The sequence below is a fragment of the Typopeltis vanoorti genome, chromosome 6, assembly GCF_054136105.1.
Source record: "Typopeltis vanoorti isolate ZY-2024b chromosome 6, IOZ_Tvanoo_1.0, whole genome shotgun sequence".
Taxonomy (NCBI): Eukaryota; Metazoa; Arthropoda; class Arachnida; order Uropygi; family Thelyphonidae; genus Typopeltis; species Typopeltis vanoorti.
In genome coordinates, this window is record NC_143554.1 from 86013854 (window position 1) to 86029653 (window position 15800).

The following is a 15800-nucleotide window of genomic DNA, read 5'->3' on the forward strand; positions in this document are numbered from 1 at the left end:
AGGCTGTAGAATCTGTAGTTGAAATGTGGTTGTGCCAGTAAAAAAATCTGGTTGTGTTTGGATATCTCAGTATTACTGAAGGTAGGGGGGGGGATGGAAGTTCATTCTTGTGAGAGATCAGAAGAGACTGAGTTTTGGTGGCATTGAAGTTTACAAGGTTGCCTTTGCCCCACTGGGATATAGCTAGGAGATCTGAGTTCAGGTCACTGGTCATGGTAGATCTTGAGAATTATAATACTTGAGCATTACAAGGTTTGTTGAATGAAAAGGAGGAATGGAGTGTACCATCATTGCAAAATTGTGGATAGGATTGGAAGTTTGAGAGAGGTCATTTATATACAAGAGGAAGAGAGTGGGTGAATGAACAGTACTCTGAGGTACTGCTGCATTGTGGGGGGAAATTGAGGAGAGTAAACTGTTCATCATGACGTGTAGTGAGTGACCAATGAGAAAGTTGGCGATCAAGTTGCAGAGTAAGGAAGGCACACCATAGGACTTAACCTACTTAACTTTGTCAAATAGGCCCTGTGCTAAACTTGATCAAATTCCTTTGCTTACCAGATATACTGGTAAGCAAAGGAATTTGATCATCTGCTATGGGATGTGAACAGATGGCATCTTTCACATCCTCTAATATTGAAGACCTGTAAATTACATAATATGGAAGAAAATTGTTGCTGGAAATTAAATAATATAAGTTATGCAGATTTAATAGTATTCTGAACATCCCTTGAGTGGTACATATCAGAGATAAGTATTTACAGAATGCATCCTAATTATGTTAATAATTAGGATTGCTTGATAGGAATAAATTAAGTTTCTTATTTAAAACTTATTTTATATACTTCTTTGTATAACTTTGTTCTCACTTTTATTTATGATATATTCATATATAAATACATTTTTATTTACAGGTTGCATCAACTGTTCCATTTGGTGAACAAGCTAAAAATACTATTCAAGTAAACTTTTTTGCAAATTTACATGTCTGTCAAGAGCTTTTTCCACTTTTGAGGGACCATGCAAGGTATGATATGTATTATGATGAATGACAATTCTCATTATAACAAACTACTTAAAAAAAAAAGGGGGAGGGACCCAAAAAGCCCCAAAGACATTGCTATTTCAAATTCAAAGGAAAGTCACTATAACAAACTACTGCATTCCTGTGGTCCTTAAATGTCCACTATAGTGCAGATGACTGTATTAGATATCAAAGATTTAACCTTGGATGCCTCAGAAGCCATTGCAACCAAACTTAGATATCCTCTGAAAGCTTAGAGCTAGAATTTTCATTTCTTTTGGTAGTATTAGCATAATACCTAAAATAACTTTTCAAACCTTGCCATTCCTGTTAAGCAATGCTTAGTTTTGGAACTATTTTATGAAGTTTATTGCTCCAAAGAAATGTAGAGTAATCACTTCTCATCTTCAATTAATTTGTTATTTGATCTATCCAGAATCTCTTATTTCCTAAGCCTATTATGAGATATTCAGAAAATAGCAATTCTGAGCTCTCTCTTTCGCTCTTCAATAGTACACTGTCATTACATTCCTATACAGTCACGTGTCAAATTATTTGTTCTTGCACCTGATGCTAAGGTTAGATTTTAAGACTCCCCCCCATGGATCATCATTGTCAAATTTCTGATATATACCTTCAAGGGGTGTACAGGATATGATAGTAATACATGACAAAATTTACATCATTACTACCTTCCTATCTACAGTTATCCTCCAAATCAGTCTGTTACCTGTCAAGACTCCAATATTATCAGATCTTATATTTCTGTCTTCTAAGGCACTTTTTACTGTATCAATCCACCTATATTGATCTATCTTGGATCTTTTTAATGCTAACCTGGCAGAGAACGCTTGTTTTGCTAATCTTTCCTCTACGATTTTGTTTAAGTGACCATACCACCTGAGATTAGCTCTGCTAATGCATTCCTGGATGCTAACAAAGCCAAGTTCTTTCCTAATAATCCTCGTTTTTAATATGATATTGCCATTGATGCTATCTATTCATGCCCCTAAATTTTCTCAGGAGTCTCATATTTCTGGTCTCCAGTCTTTGGCCCAGTGTTTTATTTCTAGCCCAGCTCTCAGATCCATAAGTTAAAATTGGTTTGAACATTATCTTATATACAGCTAATTTAGTGTTTTGGCTAATTTCTCTCTTATTCCATATAAATTTATTCAGTTGATTTACCATACCATACCAGCTTTGTTGATTCTGTTGTCTATTTCCATATTTAATTTAGCATCTTCACTAAAAATCCTGCCTAAATAGCTGAAATGTTTTACTTGTTCTATAGGTTCTCCATTCACAATGCAGTTGATATTTTCAATGTTTCTGCCTTTTTTCATTGTCTTTGTCTTTTTAATGCTGACCTTCATACCATATCTATTACGACAGTTATTCAATTTACCCAAGGAATCTTACAGACTTGTAGCGGATTTATTTAGAAGTATAACATCATCCGCATAAAGCAAAGAGCTGAGATTAACATCTCAATTTTGATATCAGGTTTAATACCACTTTCTTCATAATGTGATCCATATCGATAATGAATAACAGAAGGGATAATGTACATCCTTGTCTGACACCAGATGTAACATTAAACCACCTTCATGTACTTCCTTCAATTCTAACTGCTGACTTACAACTCAAATAAAGACTAAGTATTGCTTGATATAATGCCCCATTAACACCATATAACAGTAAGGTTTTGAATAGTTTTTCTCTCTTGGCACCTTGTCATATGCCTTTTCCAGATCTACAAAACTTAAATACAGATCTTTCTTATATTTCCATGATTTCTCAACTATCTGTCATAAGGTGAACATCTGATCCTGACAGCCTCTATTTGGTCTGAATCCAGCTTGTTTTTCACCAAGCTTATCTTCCACAATCCTTCTCAACCATTTCTCAAGTATACTTGGATATATCTTACCAGGAACACACACTGTAATGAAATACCTCTGTAATTCTCACATTCAGTTTTATTTCCCCTTTTTTATATATGGGTACTATGAGAGCTCTTCTTAAATCATCTGGAATTCGTCCCTCTGTCCAGGCCTTCTGAACTATGCAGTGCAGCCACTGTAAGACTTTTATACCTCCATACTTGAGCATTTCTGGTCGAATATCATCTACTCTTGCTGCTTTTCCACATTTCAGGCTTTTGATGATGATGGCATTTTCTACTTCAAGTATGGATATGTATTCCTGACTGCATGTCTGGTCAGTGTTTTTTTACCACTGTACTGTCATCACTGCTTGTTTCATTTAACAATTTTTCGAAGTAATTACTCCATACTTTAAGGATATCTTTTTCTCCTGTTTTCATGTCACCTTTATCATCTCTAATTCCTTTTACAGCGCTCTTTCCTCCATTTTTGAGATTCTTCAACAACCTCCACCTTCTTGATATTTAATTTCTATGTTCTTGCCAAAGTCTTCCTATGACTTTTGTTTAGCTAGTTTTACACAGCGTTTAGCTTTCTTACATTTGTCTCTGTATTCTCTAAGAGCACAAGCTGACTTATTTGCCTGGAACTTTCTATATGCTTTCTTGTTTTCCTTCACTGTCTCTTTAACTTCCTGCATCCACCATGGAGTTCTGATTTTTCTATCCTTGCAGAGAACCTCACCACATGCCTCTGGCTGAATCAATCAATGTTTTCTTCGGGGTTTTCCACTGAACCTCTAATGTTTGTTTCCTGTTCTCAAACTCTGTTTCATTTTTTCTTGAATAATGTTTGTGTATTTTAGTCTACAGTTCACATCTGAGAGCTGCTCAACTTTTATTTGCTTTAAAACTTTTTACATGTTCTTCTGAATTTCAGTATGAAATTCAGCTTTATCCTACTCGAAACTGAATGCTGATCACTTCCAATTTCAAACCTCCATACACTCTAATTTCCTGCCCCAGTTAGAAAACATCACTATTAACAATAGCATAATCAATGAGACTTTTCTCATTCCTTGCCTCTTCTCTCCATGTCAGTTTGTGGACATTTTTATGTTGGAACATTGTGTTAGTAATAACCAGTCCATGTCCTGAGCAGAAATCCAACAGGTATTTGCCATTATTATTAGCTTTGCTCTTTTCTTCAAATATTCCCAAAATATTTTTGTATGTCTGACAATCATTTCCTACTCTGCTATTTAGATCCCCAACAAGGACTAACTTTTCTTTTTTCTTTTTCATTGTGTCAGTTGGTTGCTTGCTCTAAAGCCTGAAAAAATTCCTCCACTTCTATCTTAGTAGAACCTTCTGTGGGAGACCATAGACACAAATAAGTCTTATTGTCCAGTTCCCCATTCTAATATTTGCCCACATCACTCTACTTGAGACTGCCTGCTATTCAAGAAGATTAGCCTCGTATTTAGTGTTGAATACTATGGCTACTCATGGCACCCCCCATGGATCACATCCTTTTAATAAAGGTTGAAAAATACCTGATCATGCTATTGAAATAATTATAAGAACAAGGAAAACAACTGAATTTCTTTATAAACATTAAGATCTTTCAATAATCTGCTGAAAAAACTATTGTTGGTTGGTTGTAATTATAGATGAAGTTGCTTAGTTATGAGACCAGTGCATTATATGTGTAAATTGCATATATTCTTTGGCTGGTTTACTTGTTTTACCTGAGTGTCCAATAGGGGGAAACCATACTACCTGTATACGAGACCATCTACCTCAATTTCAGATTTAAAAAGGAAAAAAGGCTTTAAAGTCACATGGGATTCGAAGCTAAATCTTTCCTGGAGTAAGAGGCAAACTTATATTAATAGGTCACACTGAGAGTTCATAATTCAGAATATAAATAAGTAATTGATGGTGCTGTTAACAGAACAGAGGAACTTGTGGATCTGAGCCATTATATAGAGAATAACTGATTAGGCTGTTGCCTGCATGTGACAGAAAACATAAGAATTCCAAAATATCCAAAGTTATCCCAAGAAGATCTCATCATATTCAAGATTTCAGTGCTGTCAAAAAAAAAAAAAAAAAAAGCTGAAATATAAGGGTTCTGTTTCACATGAAAAAGACAATAGAGTTTTGGTGTCAAAATGAAGTTAAGCTCAGACTCCATATCAGCAGAATTCAAGATAGGCACAATCAACATTAGAAATATAAATAGATTAGAGGAGTACCAGGTCGGTATAATTGATGTTACTGAAACAAAGACACTTAAAACAGGTGAGATTCTTCTGAATAACTGAATAACAAATACATGATATAATATTAAGGCAATAATTATTAGGGAAAGAAAGTAGTAGCTGTAGTATTCAACATTAAACACAAGGACACAAGTAGAATTTTCTTGAATGGCAGGTGGTATAAAGCAGAATGGTGTGGGCAAACATTAAAATAGGGAATTTGACAATGAAACTTATTTGTGCCTGTTTTTTCATAGAAGGGCTTAGTAGGAAGAAGTGGAAGAATTTTTTTGAGTTACTAGATAAGGCAGCTGATATAAAGAAAGGAATGGATGGTCGTTGCTAGGATCAGGAAATGAATATCAGACACACAAAAATGTTTTAGGAAATTTTACAGAAAAGAGCAAAAAATACCTGAATTTCTTTTTTAAGGTTAGGCTATTCATTACTGATACCATGTTCCAGCATAAAGATATGCAGAGATTCATAGGAAGAGAAGTGAAAAGAAATAGAGCTCACTGTTATTGTTGGTAGTGATATCTTCATACATGACACAAGAGTATAAAAGGGATTTGAAATAGGAAGCAATCACCATTTTGTTTTGAGTAGGATAAAAACGAGTTGCATATTGAAAAGAAATGCCTCAAATGTGCTGTATCATATACAAAAGAAGCTGACATTGATATAAAAATTTCAAACTTCTTAAAGATAACAGGGATGATTAATAATATTTTCAAACCTTGCCGAGTTGAAAAGCATACAAGAATAAGAATTTATCAAGTTTTGGCAAGACCTTCTCTACTGTACGGAAGTGAATTATAGACCCTGAAAGCTGCAGAAGAAAAAAATAATAGAAACTGGAGAAATGAAATTCTTACAAAGGACAGCAGACTATGCTTTCTGTTACCAAAAAAAAAAGTACTGAAATATGTAAAGAATTAAAAATACTGGAAATTGGACAAAATATATGAATACTGAAACAAGAATGGACAATTGACGACTGCTCATAAAGATACTCTGGTACCACCCAGTTGGAGGACACAGAAGTTGGGGACAACCAAGGAAAAGATGGAATGAGACTGAAACAGGTCAAAAATTCCTGAAAGGATTATGATGATATTGACAGAAACATTGATTGAGTTAGCAAGGGGCATGTGATGAAGTTGTCTGCAAGGATAGAAAAATCAGAACACCATAGATCAGGGGTCTTCAACCTTTCAGACAGTGCAGGCAGCATTAAAAATTTCAATGAAGCCCACAGGCCACTAAGCTATACTGCGGTATTTAGAATTATAAGATGCTTTCCAGATTCACAAGAATGCTGTGCATTCGATACTTTACATGAAATCCTATAAAAATAAACAAACTCGGCTTTAAGAGCGTAGGTAGGAGTCGGGTTCATGATAAGTAAATACAATCAATACTTGAAAAAAGATAATTTAATGAAGAAAACATTCATTTTTTACAATGTCAATGGGCAACCTGTCAATGTTTTTCCTTGACCAGCTTGTCGATGTTGGCATCAATGTTGGAAGTTGCTATACGCAGAGTATTCTCGAAATGTTGGTCCGTAATCTGAGTTCTTGTCTTGGACTTCACATGCTTCATTCTGTAGAAGAACTGCTCACATAAGTATGTGCTTCCTAACAAAGCACACATCTTCAAAGCATGCTGGCGAAGATTAGGGAATGCTTCCTCAGAAATGTAGTCTTTGTAAAATGTAAGCAAAGGCACATTGAATAATTTTTCTCTCAAAGAAGAGTCGTTTTGGAGTTCAAGCAGCTCCATTTGTACTGAGCCTGGCATTTCGTCAGCATTGACACTGAATGGCATTGAAAATAAATCTAAAGAAGACTGTTGGTTACGAAAATCACTAAATCCTTCTTCGAACTTACTTCGCAACATGGCTAATTTTGTAGCGTATTCATCAAGAGATGAACAGTTGGACTCAGCGAGAAGCTGAAAAATGAGTTAAGTCTTTTTTTGTGACCACAAAAAAAAGCTTTGATGTGATCAAACAGAGTGTGCATGCACCAGTTGATCTGTGGATTGTAGCCACGTATTTCGGTCATTCATATGCAACGAGATGTCAGTCACAAAGGCAAAGTCTGTCATTCACTTTGGATTGTTAAATTCTGCAATCAGATTCCTCTTGGTTTGCATGAACTGCTGTATTTTGCTCCTTAAGTTGAAGACTCTTTTAAGAACCTTCCCTCTGCTCAACCAACGCACGTCACTATAATAAACCACATTGCCATGATATGCTTTGCACTCTTGGGTCAAAATCTCTTGGAATTGACGATGATTCAATCCTCTTGCCCTAATAATTGGCAGTCACAATAACTTTCATGACATTCTCAAATCCAATAGTTTTCGCACACAAATTCTCCTGGTGGATTAAACAGTGGTAATGACGAAATCTTTTCCTTCTAGTTCTGGTTCTTTCTGTAGCAGCGCAACAAACCCTTTGTTCTGTATCAATGGTTCCACTGAGTAAATAAAGCTTTTCCTTGATCTTAGCCTCTTGTGCACTGCAACTTGTCCATACAAAGGATGCCATTCATCATCATTCATCATTTGCTGACCTGGTTGGTCGAGTGGTTAGCACATCTGCTATCCAGCCAAAAGGCTGCAGGTTTGAATCCTGCTGTGGGCATGGTGTTTGTGATTGTCTGTGGAAATACTAGTGGTGGTGGTAGGCAGTAGATGGTGCTGGTGTAGTTGATGACGGAGATGGAGAGATGTACAGTAGATGCCCTCCCTCGAGGAGTCTTTGAGCTCCCTGAAGGTGACAAATAATTGAAATTGTGCTTAAATAGCTGAAATGTTTTACTTGTTCCTTACAGGCTGCATTTGATGTTTTCTTTGTTCCTATTTTCATTGTCTCTGTCTTTTTATTGCTGATTTTCATACCAAATTTATTACAGTAGTTATTCAATCTAGTTAGGGAATCTTGCAGGCTTCTACTGGATTTATTTAGGAATATAACTTCATCTGCATAATGTGTAGAACTGAGATTAACATCTATGATTTTCGATGTCAGGTTTAATACCACTTTCCTTCATTATAGATGATTAATAACTGTGGAGATAATGTACATCCATGTCTCACACTTGATTTAACATCAAACTTTTCCCTGTACCTTCTTCAGTTTGAGCAATACATGGTCAGTATTGTCGATATAATGTGCCATTTCCACAATAAACAATAAATCATTTTGAATGGCTTTTCTATTAGCACCTTGTCATATGCCTTTTCTAGATCCATGAAACTTAAATACAGATTCCTGTTATATTCCCCAGATTTCTCAATTATTTGTCTTAAAATGAAAATCTTGACCACCACCACCACCTCTATCTGGTTTGAATTCAGGCAATAGAGGTTGTTCATGTCTAAGCTTCCCTTCCACAATTTTTCTTAGCCTTTTCTCATAAATCTTATCAGGAACACTCAGTAGAGAAATTCCTGTGTAATTCTCACATTCAGTTTTATTTCCCTTTTTTTTAGATGAGTATTATGAGAGCTCTACTCCAGACATATGGATATTGACCCTCTGATGCCGACTACAATTAAAACATTTTTAACTCCATGTTTGAGCACTACTGGTTGAATGTTATCTACTCCAGCTGCCTTTCCATGTGTTTGGTTTGTGATGGCTTTTTCTGTCTCAAGTGTTGATATATACTCTTGATTGTATTCCTTTTGAATGTTTTCTACTACCGTGCTGCTACTGCTTGTTTTGTTTAGAAACCTTTCAAAATAAATTTCCGACATCTAAAATATCATCAGTTTTTCATATCACCTTTATTATCTCTGATTCCTTTCTCTCCTTCATTTCTAAGCTTGTTTTCACTCCCTCTAGAATATTTTGCCACTTTCCTGATATACATTTTCTCCATTTCTTACCAAACTTCCCATGACTTTTATTTAGCTAGTTTTATGCAGTGCTCCACTTTCTTACATTTTTCTCTGTATTCTCTCAGAGCACAAGCTGACTTACATGCCAAGAACTTTCAATGTGCTTTTTTTGTCTTTTCCTTGCCTGTCTATTTAACTTCTGTCCACCATGGAGTTCTGATTTTTTTTTTAATCCTTGCAGAAAGCTTTACCACTTCCGATTGAATGAATGTTTTTTCAAGGTCTGCCACTGAATCTCCAAGGTTTGGTTCCTGTTTTCAAACTATCATTTTATCTTCAATAATATTTGTGTATTTCAGTTTACCAAAGTTCACTTGTAATAGCTGCTCAACTTTGATTAGTTTTAAAACTTTCTTACATACTTTTCTTTTAAATATGATATTCGATTTTATCCTGCTCAAAAATAACTGGTGATCTCTTCTAGTTTCAAATCCTCTATATATGCTTTGTGTCTTGAACCAGCATGAAGATATTATCAACAAAGTCAATGATACTTTTCTTATGTCTTGTATCTTCTCTCCATGTGAATTTTTGCATACCTTTATGTTGGAACATGGTGTTAATAATTAGTCCATGTCCTGAACAGAAGACTGCAATAAAACTATAACCATTCCTTACATTAAAGGGACATAAGATAAAATAAACAGAATAATATGGAAATACAACCACAAAGCCACCTTTAAACCTCCTGCAAAATTAAAAGCTTACTCAGCTCATCCAAAGACCCACTCCCTCTGCTGACCTACCCTGGAGTATACCGTATTTACTGCACCTGTAATCTACCATATATAGAGGAAATGGGACGCACAATTCCTATCAGATACAAGGAACACAAACAACACATTAAATACAACTATGGTGAAGCTGGCCTTTCTAATCATGCCCTGAACACTTTACATTGAATTGACTGGAAAAGCACCAGTTGTTTACATCACACCAAAACATGGTATGAATGCAAATTTAAGGAAGCCTGTGAGATTCTTATCAACCACCCCAATCTGAACAATAATGGAGATCTAAAAATACCAAGCATATGGAAGGCACATATTCTACCCACAGAACCTTTCTCCTTAAGAATTAACTATAAACAGGACTGTAGATAATCAAGAATCCTAAATCTAATATAACAATTGTAATGTTAAAAATAGGACATCATTGTTAATGTAAGAAAACTATCAACAAGAAAGATTGTTTCTCTCATGTTATCTTAAATAGAATTTAGCTTTAATGTAGTTTCTAAATAATTAATTTGTAATTTTATCTGTTTTTTTTTTTTTTTTCACTAGATGTCATGCCGGTAGAATAACCAGTAATCAAATCATTGTTATTTTGGCTTACTGAGTGAAATGTAACTCAGCTAGTCCTTGTATATTTGTATATACTCCAGAAGATGACCATAATATGAAGGTCGAAACGTCGGGAAATTAAAATATTTATTTATAACACAATTGTAAAGTCCATAATTTCTAAAATGAATGCTGATCACCGTGCAACACTAAAAAAAAAAAATCATAAAATGTTAGTTCAACGAGCTAGAACTAATTGCTCAACTCCCCATGAATTACAGAAAGAACTTTCAGTTATCAAACATCACATGAAATTAAATGGCTTCTCTGAATAAACTACACAACATCTGTTCGATTCCTACAATCCAATCCAGAACAACAAAGAATCAATACGTCGTGTTCCAATTCCATATATTTCTGGGATTTCAGAACCAATTTCAAGAATTCTGAAGAAATATGATTTAACAGCCACTTATATCCCTATTAACAAAATATCCACCTATTTCCCCCTCTTCTAAAGATAAACGCTCAACTATGTTTCTGCCTGGTGTATATATCAAGTTCCTTGTAACTGCAATCTGTCATACGTTGGACGAACTGGACGCTCTATATAGAAAAAAGAATACAAGAACATCAATCATACATTATTCACAACAAATCCGATAAGTCTGGATTGGTGCAGTACGAGATAGAGACAAGCCACAACATTCTCTGGTCCAAGACTCTCCTTCTACACAGATGTCGCTATAAATTCGAATGCCTATTCATTCTCTGGTCCAAGACTCTCCTTCTACACAGATGTCGCTATAAATTCGAATGCCTATTCAAAGAGAGTGCTGAGGCCTTACTTCAATGCCCTAACTTGAACTGAAATGATTATATATCCTTGTCAAAAATATGGGAAAGTTTAATCTGGATAGCACACTAAAAAAAAAATTTTTTTTTTTTTTTTTTTTTTAATAATTGAGACCTTTAATTCTTACATTAGTCTAATGTTATCTTTAATTGAATTTATAAATTAAGATTGTTATATGAAATTGTGAATTAATACCTATAATTTATTCATCACTCCGATGAAATTTACCTCTCTTTAATGCTTTGCATTGTAACATCACGCGGCTCGTTCTACTTTTGAATGATCAATTGTTTGTATTCCACCTTGTAAAAACTGTTCCTATCAAGCCACTGAGGATAATCTATTAGTTTCAGACTGAAATATTTGGTAAACCTTAAAATATTCTTGTGTTAACATGTTTATAATTCTTAATAGTGAATGGTTTCCTTTCATCATCAGATAGTTCAGTCACTGCTGGAGTACCTGAGGGTCCTTTGCTTTCACCTTCCTATACATTAATATCAATTATCTTCTCTCTTTAACATTCAATCCTATTTGTGGCTTTTGCTGGTGACAATACTCTTCATTCTTCTTTGTCATTTTCAACACCTTGTAGTTCTCAGGTGATTCAGGCTACAAGATTTTCTATAACTAATGCCACCAAAACACATCTAAGTTGACTTTCATATCTAGTCTATCCTTGCACAAACATAATGCATCCATAGCCTCCACAAAGTTTAGTATTCTTTTTTGTTCTGAATAATACTTCTCTCCTGTTCAACTCTTGATACTTATAAATCTCAAATTTGCCTGCCCTTAGAATATCATTCTCGTATTAGGAATGGAGTATCCATGATCTCTCTCTCAGAATGCTTGATTGTATTCAAAAGAGCTATTCTATTTTGATGACCCATTTCTCACTGACTCCCTCCAGTTGCTTTACCATAGATGCTCTGTTGCTTCATTATGTATTTTCTGTATTTCTGTGGGTGCTGCTTCACTGAACTGGTCACTATGATTCCTTCACTTTCCTCTCTTTATGTACAGAAATGAGTAGCTACTTATACCCATTTTTACAGTTCAGCTTCAAACTTGTTGAACCAACTTCTCCTCATTCTTCATTCCCTGTATCTTTGCTCTTTGGAACAGTTTTTTTCCCAACGATTATAATTCTCAGCTTTTCAAAGAAACACATCAACAAATTTTTTCTTCTTTCTGACTTCTTACCCCCCCCCCCCATACACACACTGCTGTAAAAATAATCATAATTTAAAATTCTGAATATTTTTACATATTGTTTATGTTAGTATGTTTATTAGTTTTAGTTTCATAACATGCATTGTCCATAGGTTAGCCTAGTGGCTTTACGCTTCGCAACCATATGCCTGCGGAAGAAGTGTCCCAGGTTCGATTCCCATCGGAGACGTGAGGAACTTGAGGATCTTCCTCAGACATAGCCAAGTTAGCCGGTCTTGGGCACAGGCAGTTTTTCCGCTAGTTGATCTGACGTTTTTCATCCCGCAAGTAGGCAAACCGGCCCCTTGAACATACGCTTCTACAATCAAAAAATATATCCCCCCCAGCGGAAGACTAGGTGACAGGTTGGTTGGGAGTGGTACTAACAAAAAGTCGCATCTAAGTAACACGCGGTCCTTGCATAGGATGCAGGACTAACACTTAGTGAAAGAAAGAAAGTTTTATAACACACATTGTCGGCACTTGTGATGTGCCCATTATTGATATTATTTTGTTAAACTGATGTGTAAAGCAGTTAAAAATTTATGTACTTACCAGATTCGAATAGTTGTGTTACTTTAAAAATTTTATAGTAGTTTAAAATATCAAGTGTTGTGTATTGAAGAGACATCCTCGTTACGCTAACGTAAAATCTATGCGTCAGCCATTATACCTAACTTCTTGCTTGCCAGTTTCATGGAGTGCTCATGCTCGCCGAGAAGTTTGATGTGTGATTGACAGCTGACAAGAACAGCATTTGGTGTCTGAGTAACGGAGAGTAAACAAGAGAGCGTTCGAAAAGAAATACAATACAGGCCGGCAGATATTTAGATTCAGAGGAAATTGAGTTTTTTATGTGACAGTCGGAGGAAAATTAATAGTATATTCCGAAAAAGGAATCGTGGACTATGAAGTTTAAAGTGGAATAAGTGTTGGTAAATAAAAGGGAAATATTGCTATAGACGTTTTAAAAGGAATGTTCGAGGAAACGCTAATTGGAAGATTAATAGTAGATTCAGAAAAGGGAATTGTAGAACTGTTAATTTTTTAAAGTGGAAGAGTTAAGCCTGTCAATAAGCATTAGTGAATAAAAGAGAGGAATAAAATTAGTGAATAAAAGTGTATAACTGAGAGGAGACCTCCACATAGCCTTTAAAGGAATGCGGAGAACAGACCAGGGCTTCTGACCTAATGTCCAATCCTCACCTTCTCGTGGTGCACCCTGTTGGGTATCTACTTTGATACTGAACGAACGAGGATGGGCTGGCAATTTGAGATTTAGCCGACCAAATTGTATTCTTATTGGTTAAACCAAAATAAAAAATGATGGTACAACATGACAAAATTTCATGCCGGCTGGGGCGTCGCCCGGTTAAACAAGGCCCCCGTTGTTTTCGCCAGGGAACCAGGGCGAACAGCGAAAAGTCAGCTACTGGAACAAATCTGAAAATAAACCCCAACTCTACATCACCAGAGTTAAAGATCGGTACTATCAACGTAAGAAGCCTGAATGGCAAAGAAATGGAACTAGCTGAGGAATTAGATAAGTACCAGATCGACATAATAGGGGTGACTGAAACAAAAAAGACCAAAACTGGCGAGATATTTCTGAGCAATAAATACAAAATGTTATATTCAGGCAATGACAATCAAGGAAAAGAAGGAGTAGCCATAGTATTCAACACAAAATACGAGGCTAATCTTCTTGAATGGCAGTCAGTCTCAAGTAGAGTAATGTGGGCAAATATGAGAATGGGGAACTGGACAATGAGACTTATTTGTGCCTATGGTCCCACAGAAGGTTCTACTAAGGTAGAAGTGGAGGAATTTTTTGACACTCTAGAAAAAGCAACTGACACAATGAAAAAGGAAAAGTTGGTCCTTGTTGGGGATCTAAATAGCAGAGTAGGAAATGATTGTGAGACATACAAAAATATTTTGGGAAAATTTGGAGAAAAGAGCAAAGCTATTAATAATGGCAAATATCTGTTGGATTTCTGCTCAGGACATGGACTGGTTATTACTAACACCATGTTCCAACATAAAAATGTGCACAAATTCACATGGAGAGAAGAGGCTAGGAATAAGAAAAGTCTCATTGACTATGTTATCGTTGATAGTGATGTTTTCTCCCTGGTGCAGGACACCAGAGTGTACAGAGGATTTGAAATTGGAAGTGATCACTATTTAGTCTTGAGCAGGATAAAATTGAATTTCATATTGAAAAGAATAACATGTAAGAAAGTTTTAAAGCAAATAAAAGTTGAGCAGCTCTCAGATGTGAACTGTAGACTAAAATACAGAAAGATTATTGAAAAGAAAATGAAAGAGTTTGAGAACAGGAATCAAACCTTGGAGATTCAGTGGCAAACTCTGAAGAAAACATTGATTGATTCTGCCAGAGAGGCATGTGGTGAGGTTGTGTGCAAGGATAAAGAAATCAGAACTCCCTGGTGGACACAGGAAGTTAAAGAGGCAGTGAAGGAAAAGAAGAAAGCATATCAAAAGTTCCTGGCAAATAAGTCAGCTTTTACTCTTACAGAATACAGAGACAAATGTAAGAAAGCTAAACAGCGTGTAAAACTAGCTAAACAAAAGTCATGGGAGGACTTTGGCAAGAATATAGAAAATAAATATCAAGAAGGTGGCAAAATATTCTGGAGGTTGTTGAAGAAGCTTAGGAATGGAGGAAAGAGTGCTGTAAAAGGAGTTAGAGATGATAAAGGTGACATGAAAACAGGAGAAAAAGATATCCTTGAAGTATTGAGTAATTACTTTGAAAAACTGCTAAATGAAACAAGCAGTGATGACAGCACAGTGATAAAAAACACTGACCAGGCATGCAGTCAGGAATACATATCCATACTTGAAGTAGAAAAAGCCATCAAAGGCTTGAAATGTGGAAAGGCAGCAGGAGTAGATGATATTCGATCAGAAATGCTGAAGTATGGTGGTATAAAAGTCTTACAGTGGCTGCACTGCATAGTTCAGAAAGCCTGGACAGAGGGACGAATTCCCGATGATTGGAGTAGAGCTCTCATAGTACCCATATATAAAAAGGGAAATAAAACTGAATGTGAGAATTACAGAGGTATTTCCCTACTGAGTGTTCCTGGCAAGATTTATGCCAGTATACTTGAGAAACGGTTGAGAGGAATTGTGGAAGAAAAGCTTGGTGAAGAACAAGCTGGATTCAGGGCAAATAGAGGCTGTCAGGATCAGATCTTCACTTTACGACAAATAGTCGAGAAAGCATGGGAATATAACAAAGATCTATATTTAAGTTTTGTCGATTTGGAAAAGGCATATGACAAGGTGCCAAGAGAGAAGCTATTCAATACACTGC

At 35.7% G+C, this 15800-nt stretch overlaps 1 protein-coding gene across 1 annotated transcript in view; it reads left to right on the plus strand.

Moving 5' to 3' along the window:
- LOC150105661 (carbonyl reductase [NADPH] 3-like) overlaps positions 1 to 15800 on the plus strand; it is a 144471-nt gene that overhangs the window by 63875 nt on the left and 64796 nt on the right. Inside the window, exon 4 of the mRNA XM_090394982.1 lies at positions 915 to 1027. Within this exon, the coding sequence (XP_090251108.1) occupies positions 915 to 1027 (113 nt within the window). The remainder of the gene's footprint in view (positions 1 to 914; positions 1028 to 15800) is intronic.